Source organism: Homalodisca vitripennis, chromosome X, assembly GCF_021130785.1.
Source record: "Homalodisca vitripennis isolate AUS2020 chromosome X, UT_GWSS_2.1, whole genome shotgun sequence".
NCBI classification, from domain to species: Eukaryota; Metazoa; Arthropoda; class Insecta; order Hemiptera; family Cicadellidae; genus Homalodisca; species Homalodisca vitripennis.
In genome coordinates, this window is record NC_060215.1 from 90,294,007 (window position 1) to 90,313,225 (window position 19,219).

A 19,219-nucleotide genomic window follows, 5' to 3' on the forward strand; every position below is an offset into this window, starting at 1 on the left:
AGCCGGAGTTGTTATTTACATACCTTTGGAAATTTTGATGGTTCTAGCAGATGGTTTTCTTTTCAGTGAACTTATCTAACTACTTATTTTCTTTTCTGTTGTTGGGTGTAGAAAAAGGTTTTGTATATCTTGTCAATTTTGAGGACACAGAGTTTTCTCTATAATGCTGACAAAATGATCATTTAGATGGTTTTTATTCTGACTCGTCCGTTTATTACACACCATCTACCTACAAAGCTATTGGAAACATTTTGTCTTGTTCTATCTTCCTTTCACTGTGTATGACTTTCCAGTTTGATTTTGTTTTGTCAAGGAATTTTGCAATGTTTTCCGCTCTTTATTGGCATTTTACTGTTTTTAATCTTAAATCATAAGCTTTCTTCTTTTTCACTGCATATTTTTTGTCTTCCCAGTCGGATTATATTTATCAAGTTCCTTACAGAATATGTTCTTCAGTTCAACTGTCCATCTGTCTATAATATTTCTATGTACTTTTATTTTATTTTTTTATTTGACGACAGGGCAGGCTATGTTTCATGCATTTCCATTCATTTGTTAGAATCTTGCCGAAAGTTTCATATGAGTCATCTACAGATACTAATCTCTGGACCATTTCCCAGTTTTGCAGGTTTAGCAGACTTTTGAGATTCATGAGATTTTTAGAAACAAATATCCTATGCTCTGAGGTAAAAGATTGATCTTTGTGATTTTTACTGTGTTTAATTGTGCATGCTTGGGATGTGTTGATGATAGTCACGTCTAGGGATTCATGATCTAAATTAGTACAAGGAGAATCACGTACCATTATACCTTAGAAGGGTTGCAGTTAATTTTATTTATTCATGTTTATTTTTTAAGCAGTCAAATTTAATATCTCCTATTATTATAAGTGTACTTATACTTTTGGTATTACTACTAGTACTTTGCTGAAGGTATTTTATTTAGCATCTCTGATATTGTCTCAAGATCCTGTTAAAGGTTTCCTTGGTTTCTGTAGAGCCCGAGAACATATAGGTATGTATGCTCTGTTTTACTTTTTACTAGTGCAATCTCTACTATCAATTATCTAGAAACTCCATATATGTTAATGAGTTCTGTGTGAAGTGTAAAGGACTCTCTAGCATAGATAGGTACACCTCCCTTTTGATAATGTTCTCTGTTTTAGTGAGCGATCAGAGTGCATTAAGTTAAGCGGGTGTTCAACAGAAGCTATTTTTCAGTCCATGTTCTGTTAAAATAAGCAGTCTGGCAGCTTCATTAATGTTTTCACATTTTAAATGTCTTGACCCTATTACAAGCATTTAAATTCAAGATTTGTCCCTGGTCAAATTTTCTCTACTGTATAACCCATTGAGGTTAATGGGTGAAAACTTAAGTATTGAGGAGCGTGCAGAAATTGCATCAAGATACGAAATGTGGAAGTTCGTTGTGCAAGTTTAACAATTGTCGAGAGCAGAAAGTGGTAATAATGCATATTTTACTTAGTACAAACGTAATAAAAAAATATCATCAAACACTGAGGCTGTGTTTCAAACAGTACTTACTCAGGCAAGCCTCATAACTTCTCTTTGAATAAAAACATTGAAACTGTTAGTGACATTTTTTAAGGAAATCCTTAAACATCTATCTAGAAAGCAGTACAAGAACACAATTGAACTATTCCATTTGCAATGTTTAAAAAAAAGATATGAATTTTAAACGTGACAAACCTGACTTTGTTCAAGATTTTTATCTCGAAGATTGTGATAATTAAATAAAATGGAGTTAAGTAAAAACATGCAGTGGACAGAAGAGGATTTGAGTTTGTGAGACAATGTTTTATGGTCAGACAAAGCCATATTTCATGTTGGTGGATTTGTAAACAGAAGAAACAACTATCATTTGTGGGCTGAACACAAACCAGATTTTACCATTCATGACAAAAGGTAAAGCATGGTGTGGTTTTAACAAGTACAAGTTTGTTGAGCCATGTCTGATTCACCAAACAATGAATGGAGACAGATACTTTAAAATTGTTAGAAATTGTTTAGCCAATCATTTCTGAATGGAAAGGAGCTGAGAGAATAACTGCCAGTTCCAGGGTTAAAGAGATTTTTTGTTTTAATTGTACAAATATGAAATGACAGGAAATATCCAAGATAAAGTCATTATGGTGGAAAGGAAGAACAATATTACAACAAAAAACTTGCAGCCCTACGACAAAATGCTAATGATGACACTTCAGTGAATCAGCTCACAACAAAACCAAAGCCTTATGGATAGTCATTGACACCGAAAGAAAAGGACAACAAGAACTCCAATCTCATACCTGTATGAAATAAATGACAAAGTGGTAGCTAGTCCAACTGAGTTTGCAGAACATTTCAACACTTTCTTTACTCAAGTTGCTGAAGCAACAATGAAACTCAGTAACAAAAAGACAATAGGAAATCATGAGGATAATGAAAATGACCTTTTTCATAGAAAACTGACAAACTGTTTTTAATTAACTCCGACAAGTGACAGAGAAGTAAGAGCTGTCATCAATTCCTATAAATTAAAACAGTCAATTGGGGTGGATGAATACTGATCTAAAGTTGCAAAACATTGTGCTGATAAGCTAATACCACCTTTGGTCAGTATAATAGACAGATCATTCATTATTCGTCCCTTTTCCACTGCATTAAAACAACCTAAAGTGTATCCAAAACATAAAAAAAAGAATCAAAACTGAAATACAAAATTACTGCCCTATATCACTGGTTTCAATCTTTTCAAAAATAATTGAAATATAGTACTTAACAGACTTATGACCCACCTGAAGTAGCTAAACATAGTTACTCATTGCCATCATGGATTTCTTTTCATTAGTTGTGACTCTTATTTACAATAAATTTTATGGTTAATAAATAATAGAAAATGGAGTACATTAGAACTCAATCATTTGAATAACCAATTATCCTAAACAATTCTTGGCTGAATAATGTCTGTAAAAACCAATACAGGGTTGCTACAGGAGTCCAATAATGAAATTCCCTGACTTTTCCCTGATTTCCAGACCAAATTTTTCATTTTTCCCTGACTTTTTTCGACGCAATCCCCAGGGTTTTTGGCAATTAATGGGTGGGCCAGCTGAGCCGCCTCGGCTGCCTGCTTCATGCGCAGCGTCGTCTGCAGGCTTGGACTCGGCCCGGCAGCAGTAAGTTTATTTGTGTAAAGGGATTTTATATTTTTCCCTGACCAACGTCGAAATTCCCTGACTTGAGACCGGATTCCCTGACTTTTCCCTGATTTCCAGTCCTGTTTTTTTTCCCCTGACTTTTCCCTGACTTCCCTGATTTCCCTGACCTGTAGCATCCCTGCAATAAATAAATAATGAGAGTGTAAATGGACAGGGCATAGAGGTGCGCCCAGGCATCCACTGCTCCCATATGCTATTTATAAAAAAAAGTAATGAGTCACCACCACACCTCCAACCAAGATGAAACAGAAGATGAAAATATTGTTACACATGGAGAAGCTTTCATGTGCTCCAAAAACGCCTTTAAGCAGGATCCGGAATGTGATGCTGTACAACTACTTGCCGTCAAGCACATGAGGGACTTTGCTGCTCAGAAACAGGCTACTAAATCAAGGCAGTATTCTCTATTCAAGATGTTCATGTACAATAACTTTATTTAAATAAACTACATTACAATAATTAGTTTAATCTAAACATTTAACTTGTATTTCAATAGGATGTCGAATTGTTTTATAATATGGATACAAACTACTTACTTACAATATATTTTAAACAAAGGCATACTATTCCTTTTATACAAAATTAAATATTAAAATTCACTATTACATTTACACCTAAATAGAACATCGAGTACCTAAGCAAAAATAATTCTGCAGCCTCAAACCTGATCAGTATCCTCTTCATTACTCAATAGATATAACCATTGCTTTTGAAGCTCTCTTACATATTTAGTAAAGTTATACTCATTTATTAGATCCTCACTTTGTATAAATACATATTTACTAAAGTTATACTCATTTATTACATCCTCACTTTGTATAAATAAAACTGACTCACCTTAAATTTGCGCTTCCTGTCTGCAAGTCCCTTTAGAAATCTTTCTTGAAGAACTTCATTGCCCGAATCTTGAACATGTTCTGGAAATAACAATTTTAACAATTTTTATGCTTATTAGACCATTACAGGTTATGTTATACACTTTTTTACTGCGATTCAGATAGAAGTTTTTTTCCTTGATGGAAATAATTTAGAAAGTTGGCTTCAAAAATGGGTATATCAGCAATGGTACTTTTACTATTTTAACCAGCATTGGATCATTAATGCCATCCATTTTTTTTAATTGAGCAGCAAATATCAGGGAGAAGAGCTGATTTTGTACAGTCATGTTGCAATACCTCAGTTGGTACACATAAGCAGTAAACAAAACATCTACCCTCTTTGCTAAATTCTCAACAGTTTAAGATAAAAAAATTTAAATTTGGGAATGTTTCTGGGTGAATAGTGCCGTCTTTTGACATGTTAAAAATGTCCAATATACTTTCCAAGGAAGGTACTCCCAACTCTATTTAAATGGTAACGTTTAAACCATCTATTTTATACATTTTTAAACTTTCTGATTCATTTTCAATAAGAGGAAATAAAAACAGGATTGTGAAACAAAACAAATGACTTTCTTGTTTTCGAGATATTTTAGATTAAAACTGAACCCACTTACAAAAATTCATATATTTAATTTACATAAAATTACAAAATATCCAATGAATCTGTGTTGCATTTAATTTTGTAACAAACATCAGGATAATCTTTTCCAGATCTAAAATCTAATTTTAAAGTTGCTAAAGTAAAAAATTTAACTTCAGCTCTAAAAAAGTAGTTTAGACATTCAAGTGTACATGAAATAGCAGAAACTGTTTCAATTGAACAATTTCCCTGAATTAATTGAATCTTGGACTCAACACTTTTCATAACATTTGATTGAATGTTTGGACTTGAAGGGGCAATTTTAAGAATAGATAGAGAGACTTTGTAATCATTTACGTGTCATAGATTGTTTCAGGATCATGTAAATTTCATAAAGCAAGATGATTTTCTAACCTATCCTGATCCTTTACATATAGATAAAAATATTTTGTTGATGGATTGTATACCTAATGTTCTTCAAATTTTCATAATTAGATCTATAAAAATGGAAGATTTTCATCTGATGTCATTCCATTGAAAACCCATAGGAATACATATGAGATATTATTTTTAGAATGAACATACTTGATCCTTGTCATTATTAGATTGAGCTGATCTGGCGGGCTTTCTGTAAACTATCCCACAACATTCAATTTCTTTTCTTACTACTCTCACCTGTCGGGTAATCTTCCCAACAATCTATCTTGAACTATCCTAAATCTAGTTTTCCTTCTGTATCCAAGCCAAGGTGGAACAGCATATGCCGAGGGCTGCGTGATCAAGGGAGAGCTTGGTCGTAAATATGCGAACTCTGGATACCTGGCGACCTCCAGTTTAAACCTAACCTTCCCCAAGTAGAGCGGGACAATGCTTGGGGTGACCTTTAGATCTCCGCTACTCGTGGGAACACAAATGAGTACAGAAATTAAAAACAATCAAACAAAACCAGAGAGCTCTTGTAGCACTCAAAAAGTGAATGAAAATTCACAAAACATAGAGGGATTGATGATGGGCTCTGACCCTAGCAATCCTGAACAAACCCAAAAAACAGGCGGACTTCCTAGTAGAAGTCCAAATACCTCTGACTCGGTCAGAGTCGAAACTGATGAAGAAGATGCAAGGTCTGGTTTCGAAAAAGAGGGTACTCCCAAGAAGAAGCCAGGGAATTGGCCTTAAAACCAATTCCAGAAGAAAGAAACAACAACTAAACAAACAAAAGGAGGGAAAGAAACCAAAAAGACCTCACTTTGATGGATCCACTCCGGAAGCCCATTGGAGGAAAAAAACAAAGAACGAAGGAAGACAAGGGGAACACAAGGAGCAATCTGGACAACCCCAGAAACCTTCTTACAAACAAGCGGTAGCTGGTACTGGGTGGCGCAAAAAGGATGGTCGGATTTTAAATAACTATAACTCCATCAGTTTTACAAATTAATTTTATTCAATTACGTAACTAAATGCTCCCAGGCACCCAATTACAAGAAATAACCTCCAAAATTCATGTACGGAAAATAACTTCCGGAAGATGGTGTCCTTCCTCGGTGATGCATTCCACAAGTCTTTCCTTGAAATTTTCCATCCTACAGTTTCTTCTTGAATTGCCATAATTTCCGCACTGATTGCCTCCTTCAGATCAATTAAGTTTCGGGGCTTGTTTACGTAGACTTTTGACTTTAGGTATCCCCAAAGAAAAAAATCACAGGCTGAGAGGTCAGGTGATCTAGCGGGCCAGTGGACATCTCCAAAACGCGAGATGATGTGGTGGGGGGAACATCCGCCTTAAGACACACATGGAGTCATTGGCTGTGTGAGCCATGGCCTCGTCCTGTTGAAACCAAATTCGATCTCGATTTACACGTAACTCTCGCAGTTTCGGCCCCAAAAAGCTACGTAGCATGTTACGTAACGTTCCGAGTTCACAGTGACTGTAGTGTTGTTCTCCTCAAAAAAATAAGGACCAACAATCCCCAATTTTGACATTCCACACCAGACTGTTACTTTAGCACTATGAAGAGGCTTTTGGTGCAATTCTCTGGGATTAGTTGCTGCCCAATACCTACAGTTTTGTTTGTTGACATAGCCGTCTAAATGGAAATGGGCTTCATCTGACATTAAAAGCACAACATCATTATTAAAGTACAAAATGTCCAACACTGTTTCACAAAATCGTCTTCGGTGCTCAAAATCACGATCATAGAGCTTTTGCGTGATCATAATTTTGTATGGGTGAAACTGTACCTCACGGCGTAAAATGCGCTGCAACGAACGACGGCTGAGGCCTAAAGTTTGAGCACGACACCTGGTGGAACAACGCGGACTGTGAAGCACTGACGCTCTAACATTCTCAATGTTCTGTGGAGTAACTGCCGTACGTGGACGCCCAGTAGATTTACCACTCATGACAGACCCTGTTGTCCGGAATGCAGTCACCCAACGTGATATGGATCTGCGATCTGGAATGGGTTCATCATGCGCTACACCAAAACGTTGTCGAAACAAACGTTGCTGAAACAATCGTTGCACACTAATAAAAGATTCATTATTTCTGAAAAACTGTTCCATAGCAAAAACACGATGCTCGACCGTCCACTGCCATCTCGTGGCAAACTGGGTGTAATGGCCGACTTGCAGACGGCCGGCAGTGGTCCCCCCTCCTCACCTTCCACTGGTACTACGCAGTTCAAATCCGACCATCCTGTTTGTGCCACCCTGTATAAGGGTGGGGGTTTTACACTCCAATTTTCCCGAGACCCTACTCACAACGGAACAGATGGAGAAGATCCAAAGCTTCATCCTGGAAGCTATCGTGGAAGAACAGGAGGGTCCCTACTCTCCAAGATTCTACGGTATCAACAGGAGACAAGGGGTTCTAATCTTCACCTGCGAAAACACCGAAACAGCTGAATGGCTTAAAGGAAAGCAAGACTTCCTCAAGCCTTGGGAAGAGGCCAGTCTGAAGATTGTACCAGAGGAAGAAATCCCTCGTGCGAGAATTGCGACTGTCTACACGACTTTTCGATACATTTCGACTTTTGTATACACGAAACTACCGACAAGATAATGAAGTTCCTAAAAGGACAAAACAAAGAGCTATCTGTCGGAGAATGGAACGTTCTGCGTAGGAACGACGAGGGGAAGTCTGTTCTACTCACCCTGGCAGTCGACTGCGCTATAGCGAACAAACTTGAGAAGGAAGGTCCATGGATCGGCTAAAAGTTTGGAAAAGTTCAGCTTAGACTGAAAAAGAAACACCAAGGAAACAGAACAACCCACAAGGGAAGAGGGGACTTCAGAGAAATCTGAGACGGTCACCACGGAAAAAAGCACCGCTGAAGAGATGGAAGTGGAGGAGGCCACGAAGGTGTCAGAGCAATCTGTACATACCTTACCTGAAAGGTCTACTCCACAAGCCAGTGCAGCGGTCGAAGATGACAAACCAACCTGTTCTCTCTTTTTGAAGAGGGGACCTTCTCTCAAAGGACCATCCGTCTCGGCTTGAGGAAGAAAAGGGGACAAAGTCTCCAAGCAATCCAAAAGAAGAGACGGGGATGGACCACCTGGGGGAGGTGGGAAAAAGGCGTAAGTATGCGCCTAATACAGATAAACCTACACCATGCAAAGGGCGCAACTGACATCTTGGGAAGAAGGTTTATCTCAACAGGCCTGGATATCGCCCTAATCCAGGAGCCTTGGATCAACAGAGGTTGCATCAGAGGACTGACGACTCAGATATGTAATCTCATATATGATCGAACAATTGAAAACCCAAGAACTTGTATTCTAACTTCAAAACTAATAACAGCCTTTCCGATTACAGATCTAATAACAAGAGATCTGGTGGCGGCTACAGTGAAGGTGGCTTCACTGCAATGGGTCAGAGAGGTTACTATAGCCTCAGCCTACTTCCCCAACCCGTCAACAAGCTGCCCACCGAAAGAAATAGAAAGACTATTGCAGAGCTGCAGAGACAGAGGTTCGGCCCTCATTCTCAGTTGCGACTGCAATGCTCACCATACGTATTGGGGAAGCACAAACATAAACAAAAGAGGTGAGGAACTTCTACAGTTTATGTTCAGCAATGACCTAGTGTTAGAAAATAGAGGGTCAAGCCCAACCTTTATAACTAGAAATAGGAAAGAAGTCCTAGACATAACCCTATCTACAGGACTCAAAAACTTGGAAAAAATAATAAATAGACACATAAGGGACGTAATATTACTGGAACACCCGCTTAGTCCCACACAACACGCCTACATAGAAGGAAAATCAACCACCACTGCTCTCCACAGTTTAGTGAGAGAGGTGGAGAATACCTTCGGAAAAAAGGAAGCCCTAGTCAGCGTCTTTATGGACATTGAAGGAGCTTTCGACCGAGTAGCATATCAATCCATGGAGACTGCGATGGAACGTTTTGGAGTTTCCCCAGACGTAGTCAAATGGATAGTAGCCCTCCTAAAAAGCAGACAGGTGAAAGCTAAGTACGGGGACGAATCAGCTGCGATCACGGCCCAAAGAGGCTGCCCCCAGGGGGAGTCTTGTCTCCTCTCCTGTGGGCGATGGTAGTAGATGATCTCCTAAGCAAAGCAGAGAAGAGGGGAATAAGGCTACTATGTTATGCGGACGACCTAGTGCTTATGATTAAAGGGAAAAACATAGGCAGGCTGGAACGCCTAATACAAACAGAACTGAACTTCATAAGTAACTGGTGTCATGGGGAAGGTCTGCGGATCAACCCATCAAAAACAAATATGATTACCTTTACCAGGAAAAGAAAATTCCAGCTAGCAAAACCTGTCCTGGAGGGAATCAGCATTAACCAAACAAAGGAAGTGAAGTAGTATCTGGATTTAATCCTGGATGAGAAGCTCACTTGGAACTCCCATATTAGAAACAGGACATCCAAAGCAATAATGGCCCTTGGGGTCTGTAAGAGACTCTTTGGATTTAAATGGGGACTTAAACCCAAAATGATATATTGGATTTACGAAACCATAGTATAACCAATGGTCACATATGCTGCCTTAGTGTGGTGGCCGAAGGTAGAACAAACAACAGCTGCAAAAAAGCTACAGAGTCTTCAAAGGTTAGCTTGCTTAAGCATCACGGGAGCAATGAGCTCCTGCCCAACACTAGCAATGGAAGCGGTCCTGGGGTACACTTCTCTTAGCCAGGAGGTGATGAGAACAGCTGCGATGAGCGCAATGAAGCTTCTAGGAACACAGGTAATAAATGCTACCTCCTTAGAAGGCCACATGAAGATATTGGAAAATTTTCCTGAGGCTGAAATGCTAACCAAAGTATCTGATACTATGGTTAACAAATACTCCTTTGAAAAACCATATACGGTCTCTATCGGAAGTAGGGAGAAATGGATTAAAAGGGAGGCCTACCCTAAAAAAGGAGTCCTGAAGTTTTCACTGATGGTTCACTCCTAGACTCTAGGGCAGGATACGGAATACATGGACCTGGAGTCGACATGGCTGTGCCCCTAGGAAGACATGCCATGGTTTTTCAGGCGGAGGTCATGGCAATAGATTCACGTTCCAGAAGACTCACACAGTTGAGGACAAAAGGATTATCATATCTAATACTTTCTGATAGTCAGGCTGCATTGAAGGCACTGGATACCTGTTCGATTGATTCGAAAGCGGTCTGGGAATGCAAGAATGCTTTAGCAGAGCTAGCAACAAATAACAGAGTAACACTCGGTTGGGTACCGGGTCATGAAGGTATTCATGGGAATGAAAAAGCGGACATCCTCGCCAAAAAGGGAGCAGAATCCACATTGGTGAGGCCTGAGCCAGGTTGTGGGATAGCCTTCTCCAACATTAAAGCTCTGGTCAAAGATTGGGAAAAGAGGACAAGACACAAGAATTGGAGTAGAGCCTCAGGATTAAGAATATCCTAAATGTTTATCTCTCCTTACGCAAAAGGGTGGACAGCTCTCCTAGACCAGAATAAGGAGAATATAAGACTGATATTAGGAATGTTGACAGGACATGGCCCTCTGAGGAAGCACCTTTTGAAGGTAGGCCTTAGAGCGGCGAATGTAGACTCTGTGGAGAAGAGGAAGAGTCAGCGGAGCACATTTGGTTGGATTGTCCTGCCATCGTAGAGACTAGGAAAAGATACTTGGGAGCATATCTCCTCAGCCCCAAGGACATTAGAGAACAAGAGCCCTTAAATCTGATTGGCTTTTGCAAAAGCCTCGGTCTTTGAGGGCACAAATTAAAGTAAGGGAGGCGCAAAGGTCCTTTTTAGGACTAAGTGCGGGGACAAACTGTCCTCTTCCCTCAGGGAAAAAAAAAAAAAAAAAACCAGCCAGAACCAGCAGCGGATGGATGAATACGACATCGCCCCATCATTGTCCGTTTCATCAGCTACTGATACCGGCAGTTGGTGTATGATGCAAAAAAAGGATTAGAAGAGCACAGGAGTCACCATTCACAAGGACTTAACATCTCGTCATCTGGAGCTGTACCGGAGGGTTGTGGGGCAGTACAGTGTTAGAAACACTTGGACTAGAGATAGTAGAGTGTTGTGGGTCAACGGAACTGGGGGGAAGGGGTTCGGCTACTCGGCTGTCAGATCTACCGGCAACAAATCAGTGCACCTCCAATAGCTTGTAAGTTGTAACATATACAGTACATATTAATGTAGCCTGTATATAAAAATCAATATGTTTAGTTTATTTATTACGTGTATATATACATTTATTTTTTCATTTAATAATTAAGGGTACATACTATTAATTTCTATAACAAAGTAGTAACTTCTTATTTAATCAGTTTTTTGTTTTATATTAAATATTGTTTATTCTGTTGTTTCTGGTTATATGTTGTAGAACTGAATCATTAATCTAATCAACTTTCATTAATTTATTGCAATCCATTTATAGAATATCCGAGTGTATACTGTAGAACTGAATTTTCAATCAAATTTTATTTTTTATTTCATACTATTATAGTTCATATTAGCCATTTATTTCCTTCTCAGAAAATTTGCTTTTAATTTTATCATTGCAAAACATTTTAAATTGATTCTATTAACATTGTATTTATTAACTTTTTAAGTAGCCTAAATTGTCATGGCATGCGTTTAGTTAAATGTATTAGGCCTATTACGTAGAATTAGAGTATTGTATGTGTGTGTGTATGAGTCAGTCAGTGTCGCGGCCGCGGTTCGGAGCAGGCATGTCACGGCACCGTTGATTGTGGACTTGGGATAGTGGGTCCACACAGTCCTCGCCACACCAGTCGCCTTCACTGACTCCTCGTCGTCTCCATCCACAGGTGAAGTCCTCTCTCATTCCTTATCTCCTTATCGTAGACATTTGAAAGCCTCTCATATCAATGTGCAATCGCTGAGGGGTTATGTTTATCAGCTTAGAAAAATTTTTGGCCTTCAACAGTTTGATTTAATTGGAATTTCAGAGTCCTGGCTTAAGCCGAGTATTCAGTCAAGCGAAGTTTTCCTTTCTGGTTATGTTTTGCGACGGAACGATAGAACAGGAAAAAATGGTGGAGGTGTTGCAGTGTATATTAGGGCTTGAATTTTAAAACGCTTCTTTTTTCGCCTTCTGAGTACTTGGCTGGGCCAGAATTTATGTTTATTGAAATTGGCTTGTCTGGTTCAGATGTTCTATTACTGGGAGTGTGTTATCGTCCACCCAGAGTTGGACATACGACAGATTTTGAAAATGCTCTCTTGCACCACATGCACAGATATAGTCATATATTGATCATGGACGATTTCAACATTGATTTGATGAAAATAATCAAGACTACAGACAGCTGACTTCCATGTTTGACTCGTGTAATCTTACAATACTGCCACTGGAGCCAACTCATCACACTGCCAAGTCTGACACACTTCTTGACCTCATGGTGGTTTCGGAATCACAAGATATCGTCCTTCATGGGCAGCTTCCAGTCCCTGCCATATCAAAGCATGACCTAATCTATTGTGTTTATTCAGTAAATACACCTAAAATTAAAGCTAGGTTTATCAAGTATAGAACTGCCAAAGCCAAGCTTGAAAGCTTACAAAGGCTTGGCACAATCTTTGTAACCGGAGCATTCAGGAGCAGTCCCTCAGCGACCCTCGAGGTGGCTTTAGGACTTTTACCTCTTGATGTTCATATAAAAGCTGAAGCGCGTAAGTCAGCTTATCGGCTGATGGTTGCTGGCTTGTGGAGGAATGGCGCGTCTAACGCGAGCCATGGCGCCATCACTGAAGCTGTAAACCCAAGCGCTATTCTCGAAATGGTCTCCGACACAATGAGAACGGAGTTCGTATTCAATAAGCCATTCTCTGTTGACTTCTACTCCAGAGATGAGTGGAAATCGCAAGATAACATCCCAACAATAAGAAAGAGCTTTGTCTGGTACACGGATGGCTCGCTTATTAAGGGTAGAACTGGATATGGAGTGTTTAGTCAATCCCCTAGAACTGCCCTTAGCGGCAGTTTGGGTCGGAACTGCTCCATATTTCAAGCCGAAATCTATGGTATCCTAGCCTGTGCCAACCTAGGCCTCACCAGAAGGTACCAGGAAATGAACATCTGTATAATGTCAGACAGTCAGGCAGCTCTTAAAGCTCTTGACTCCAACAGCATTTCATCCAGGCTTGTGTGGGAGTGCTTTAACACTCTCTGCAAGCTTGGATCACGCAACTGTGTGCGTCTTGGTTGGGTACCGGGCCACACAGGCATAGGTGGCAACGAATGCGCCGACAGGCTTGCCAAAAGCGGAGCAAGCATGCCATACACCGGTCCAGAACCGAGTTGTGGTATAAGCAAGTCAGCCGCTTATCAAAGTATAAACAAATGGTCCAGGAAGACACACCGCTTGCGGTGGCAGAGTCACCAAGGACAAGCACTCGGCAAAAGACTGCTTGCCGATTCTAGCTCCGGATTCACCAGATGGCTGATGGGGCTGGGGAGGGATCGGGTTAAGCAAGTGATTGCCTTGATCACTGGACACGGCCACTTCAGGAAACACCTAAACACTCTAGGTTTACGAAATGAGGACTCGGAGTGTAGACTCTGCAATAAGTCTGAAGAGACTGCAAAACACATAATACTGGACTGTGAGAGACTGGGAGCAAGGAGAAGGGCTCTTTTCGGTGATAAACAACCAGGCGACGAACCAGATGCTAGTATCGGGGAAAAGCTTCTTAGCCTAATTAAGGGCACGAAGATAGGCTTACCCCTCTAACATCAAAGGGGCACACAATAAGCTCAGGTTGACGTGTGAGGATCTAGGAATCCACCCCAATATCCCAAAGGAAAAAAAAAAAAAAAAAAAAAAAAAAAAAAAAAAAAAAAAAAAAGTATAGAAACTTTAAAGACATGAATAAGGCTGAATTTATGTCCGATATTTTATTGATCCCATGAAATGACCTAAAGAATCTTGACTCTGTTGATGACATGGTGGATGGTTTTAAAAAACAAATTTTATCTGTTTATGATAAACATGCTCCTTATGTGACAAAATGAATAAATAAGAGGCACCCAGTGCCATGGATGAGAAAGGACATTCTTAGCCTGATGGCCCATCATGATAGCTTATATCGAAGAGCGAGGTGCTCTAATGACCAGATACTTATGGATCAATACAGTTTAATTCAGAACAGGGTTAAACAACTTCTGCGTAATTCCAGGCTGAGATATACTCGAGGTCTTTTTGAGAATAGGAAACAGTTGTCAACGTATTTCACAGCCAGTTGTTATACCTCTGAATGAGTTGAACCAATTTTTTACATCTTGTAGTCAAAATTTCAGTCAGGACAAAGTGGAGGACTACTTAAAACGTCTTCAAAATCTACCTCATCATAGTTGTGGTTATCCTGAGTTTACTTTTAAACCTGTGATACAAGGTGATGTGTTGAAAGCTATACGCCGTATTCGCAGTAATGCTGTTGGGTACTGTGGCATCCCAATACGCCTCATAAAGAATATTCTATTTGCCGTCCTTCCAATAGTCACATTTATTTTCAACACGTCTCTTAGGAGTGGTATTTTCCCATCACAATGGAAGTCTGCTTTTATCCGCCCTCTTAACAATATTTCAGCACCAGCATCATGTTCAGATTATAGGCGGATAAATATTCTTCCTGCATTATCTAAAGGCCTAGAGAGAATTGTGTACCTCCAACTCACTGAATATCTATCTTACAACAACATATTTAGTGACTATCAATCTGGTTTTTGGACTAACCACAGTATGGAAACTGCACTTTTAAAAGTGACGGATGACATTAGGCTTGCTATGGATCACAGACAGGGCACAATTTTCACTATTTTCGATTTTTCAAAAGCTTTCGACAGCGTAAACCAAAGTATTGTTAGCTAAACTAAGGCTAATAGGGTTTTCTAGTCATGTATTAACTTGGCTGAGAGACGGAGTCAGGGAGACGGTAGTGTGTAAAAGTGGATGACATGACTTCGGACTGGGAAATTCTTACTTATGGGGTGCCACAGGTATCGATTCTTGTTCCTTTATTATTTGTACTGTACGTGAACGACATTCATTCTGTACTTAAACATAGCTCATATCACATGTATGCCGATGACTGCAAATCTATTCACACTTTAAAATTGACTCCATTAATGAATGTATCACCAAAATCAATAGGGACATTAAAAATATTGTTATGTGGTCCAAAAATTTGGCCTGAGACTAAACCATACAAAAACGAAACCAATCATTATTTGTCACTCTCGTTTACGAAACTCAATAAACTTCAATACTATTGAAACGTTAACTGTAAATGGTAACACTCTGCCGTACTACAAAAAGGTGTAAGATCTTGGTTTGACTATGAACTCGAATTTGACTTGGACTGACGCTGTTGTGGAGATTTGTAAACGTGTTTTCGCATCTATTCACTCACTCAAACGTGTACAACGATTTTTACCAGAACATATCAAGCTGCTCTTGACTAAATCACTTGTACTTCCACATTTCAATTACTGTAACTCAGTGATCAATGATATGACCATAGTACTTAGTGAGAAGCTGCAAAGAACTCAAAACTATTGTATACGTTACGTTTACGATGTGAGACGGGAGCAGCATATCACACCGTACTATATTCAGTCAAATATTCTAAAATTAAAAGATCAAAGATCCATCAAAATTCTAAAACTAGTTCATTCAATATTGAAATGTGGTTTTCCTAGATATTTTTCTGAATATTTTAAATCTGTGTCTCATGTAGGTGTAAGAAGCACTTGCTCTGGCTCATACATTTTGAGAATGCCTCAGCACAGGACTGCAGTGTTTGTTAAGTCATTCCATGTAATGGCTTGTAGATTGTGGAATGCCTTTCCCCAAACAATTACCTCCATCGATAGCCGTTCCCAGTTTGTGGTGAAACTAAAAGATATGTATTTTGAGCGGTTAACCGAGGCAGGTCCGGTCTGAGATTATGTGTGCGTGACACTGGCAGAGGGATGAATGTGAGATTGTGTGTGATAAAAGTTAGGATTCATTAGCAATAAATACTTTAATTTATTTGTATATTAAAAGTATAATTTTATTTTATATGTTTTAAGAATAACAGAAGTAGTTAATTTATTAATGTGTTAAATTTGAATTATAATATATTAAAATATTATATTAATTTTACCATTTTGTTTAAATGTAATTATTTCTTTATTTTATTATTATTATTTGTTGTTTTATTCTTAAGGTAATATTTATTTCATGTTTTAAATTTTACGTTGTCGCAGGTTAAGTGTAAGAAAGGGCCATGCGGCCCTAACTTTGCATGTATAAATAAAGAATTTTTCAATTCACTTCAACCCCACCAAGGCTGCCAAGGTCAATGACATCTTTGATGTCAAGTTCAAAGTTACTTAACATTTTTCATCTAATTAGAGCAGTTGTAACGTCTGCATATAAAAAGAGGCTACAAATTTCTTTAGGAAGGTAATTTGGCCTAAAATTGACCCTTGGGGTGTATCATGTTTTACATCTGCCCAATTAGAACAATATTTTTCTGTTTTATTAGTAATAACTGTCCTCAGTTAACGGTTAAATAAATAAGAATGTGATAGTGTAAGAGCTGTACCTTTGACACCCACTCTTCTTAACTTTGTCAGCAACATTGTATGGTTTACACAGTTAAAAGTTTTAGATAAGTCACAGAAAACACCTGCAGTCTAACTTTACTCACTCAAGGCCTCAATAGTACTATTTATGAAAGAGTATAGAGCTGCTTGTGTACTAAAATGTTTTCTAAAACTATACCGTTCTTTACATAATTTGTTATTAGATTCTAAAAAGTCAAAAAAGTCTACTATGGATAATTTTTTCATAGATTTTTGAAATCAATCTTAGAATAGAAATTGGTCTATAATTATTTACTTCACTAGGTGAGCCCTTTTTCTGTATTGGGTGAATTTCTGATAACTTTAATAGGTCAGGAAAAATTCCTTCACATAAGGACTTATTTACAAGTCCACTTAGTACATCAGAGATTGTATCAACAGACCATTTATGTATCTAATTAGAGATCTCATCTCATCCACTTGAACTACTGTTGCTCAGATTTAAAATTATATTTTTGACCTCAGTTTTGTTAGTGGGTGAAAAACCTGCAGCGCAATGTCATCTTGTTTACATGTAAGATAATGTGAAGGGGGTAATGTGGCAGGAACTTTTAACCCTTATAACGTCAGTATATCTTTTCACGACTTCCAGCAAACGGCACAATATTAAAAAAAAAATTTTAAATGTGTAAAGTTCATTTTTTTTTACTTTCTATAATTATGGTAAGTATAAAAAAGTAAAAATTTTAAAATTATCTTGTACGTACATATATTTATGGGACATTAAATTGTAGATATAAATAAAGTCAAAATAAAAGGCACACAAAATTTTATTAGCTAAACTATAAACATTACCAGACAATTATATAAATTACACTTGTGATAAATATAAAAAAGAAATGCATGATTGTAAATATACAACTAACCTAATAGTGTTCTTTTATATAAACAGAAAACACGACGAAGGAAACCGACTCAGCGATGGTTAGACACGCACTACCTGAAGCCAAACTGAAAACAAAAGCGCGCGCGCTGTACGGCGTCTGTGCCGTGTGGCGGGGAGAGTGTCTAGACACTGCGTCTATTGTTTCAAACAATGTAACGTGACAGCTATATTTTGACGCTTGACATAGGTCAATAACCCACACACATGGTTGACGCATACCGTTAGTGACATTGATCGGATTTAAAAGGAACTTAAATTTGCTATAGACGCAGTTTTGTGTTGATGCGCCGTACCGCGTCTTTGCCGTTTGGAGATAGTTTGTCTATGCGCCATACGGCGTCTGTGACGTTATAAGGGTTAATATCTCTACTATATTTGTATATTTATTATTACAAAGTTTAGCTACAGATATTGGGACATCTATCTCCCTGTAATTATTCTTTAATTTAATGTCATTTTTACTGATTTTATTAACCCATTGCGGATCACTGACGAGCTGGGCTCGTCACGCAGCGGCCGGCCTAACGGATGACGAGCTCAGGTCGCAAAAGCGGTCTGCTTTTAAATTTCCCTCCAAATAGTTTTTTTAATGTCTGATAGATCGGGCGATCGTCTTCACTTGTCAACTAAGAGTATTTAACAACGGTCTATGTTTAGAGTTTTCAAAAGTTTTATAAATATCCTACAGATCGCAGTTGTATGTCGAAGTTGAAAAATCATTCATATGAGTTTGAAGTGCTTTTTAGCGCTTCTGATTGGGTGTTTTCCTCAGTTGTTATTATAATACTTTTGAGGTTAGTGACACTACGAAAAGACGCAGACGTACATGTTGGCGGGTTTAGTCTAGACAATGACCCGGATGTTGTAATCGCTTCGCCCGAGCTGCTTTATTTAGACCATGATTCAGACATCATCCCTGCCACCCTGGAACCTTGCTCGCGTGTTATCGTTTGTACATCACGGATACCGTAGCAGGCCCATGTTCCATCTGAACGAATACATTCACAGCTGAATTTTCTAGTATACGATAGCGAGAGATACTGTGGCGCACCATTGCTGTTCGTGCGGCCGCTGACCGTAAATGAATTCGTGCCTGCTGGTGCCTGCGCGCCAAAACAATACGATCCGCAATGGGTTAAGGCCTAGTTCATCTTTAATTATATTCCACATTGCCTTGGTTTTGTTTTTAGAATCTATTATATAAGAACTATTACAAGATTTCTTTGCTTCCCAACCAACTTATTAAACACTTGTTTATATGTTTTGACATAACTTAAAAATAAAGGATCTTTACATTACTGTGATTAAATATGAAGCCTTCAAGTTCAGAGGATTTTATGATTCCCCGAGTAATCCATTTCTTTGGTTTTCTCCTTTGCTGGGAAAAATAGCCCTTGCAGGAAAAATTTCACCAGAGACAGCTTGATTATGGACAAAAATCTTTTATAATTCTCATCAACAAACTTGTCAAGAATCAAGTATTCCTTATAACAGGATAGTCTACCTACAAATAAGGGAACTCTTTTATTGGAAA

General features: G+C 38.6%; 1 protein-coding gene across 2 annotated transcripts in view; it reads right to left on the minus strand.

The window, feature by feature from the left end:
• The window catches only part of LOC124369335 (DNA-binding protein RFX5-like), a 73,198-nt gene that overhangs the window by 17,333 nt on the left and 36,646 nt on the right, over positions 1 to 19,219 (minus strand). For both annotated transcript variants that reach the window (XM_046827301.1, XM_046827300.1), the window contains exon 7: positions 4,058 to 4,137. In XM_046827301.1, coding sequence (XP_046683257.1) covers positions 4,058 to 4,137 — 80 coding nt within the window. The remainder of the gene's footprint in view (positions 1 to 4,057; positions 4,138 to 19,219) is intronic.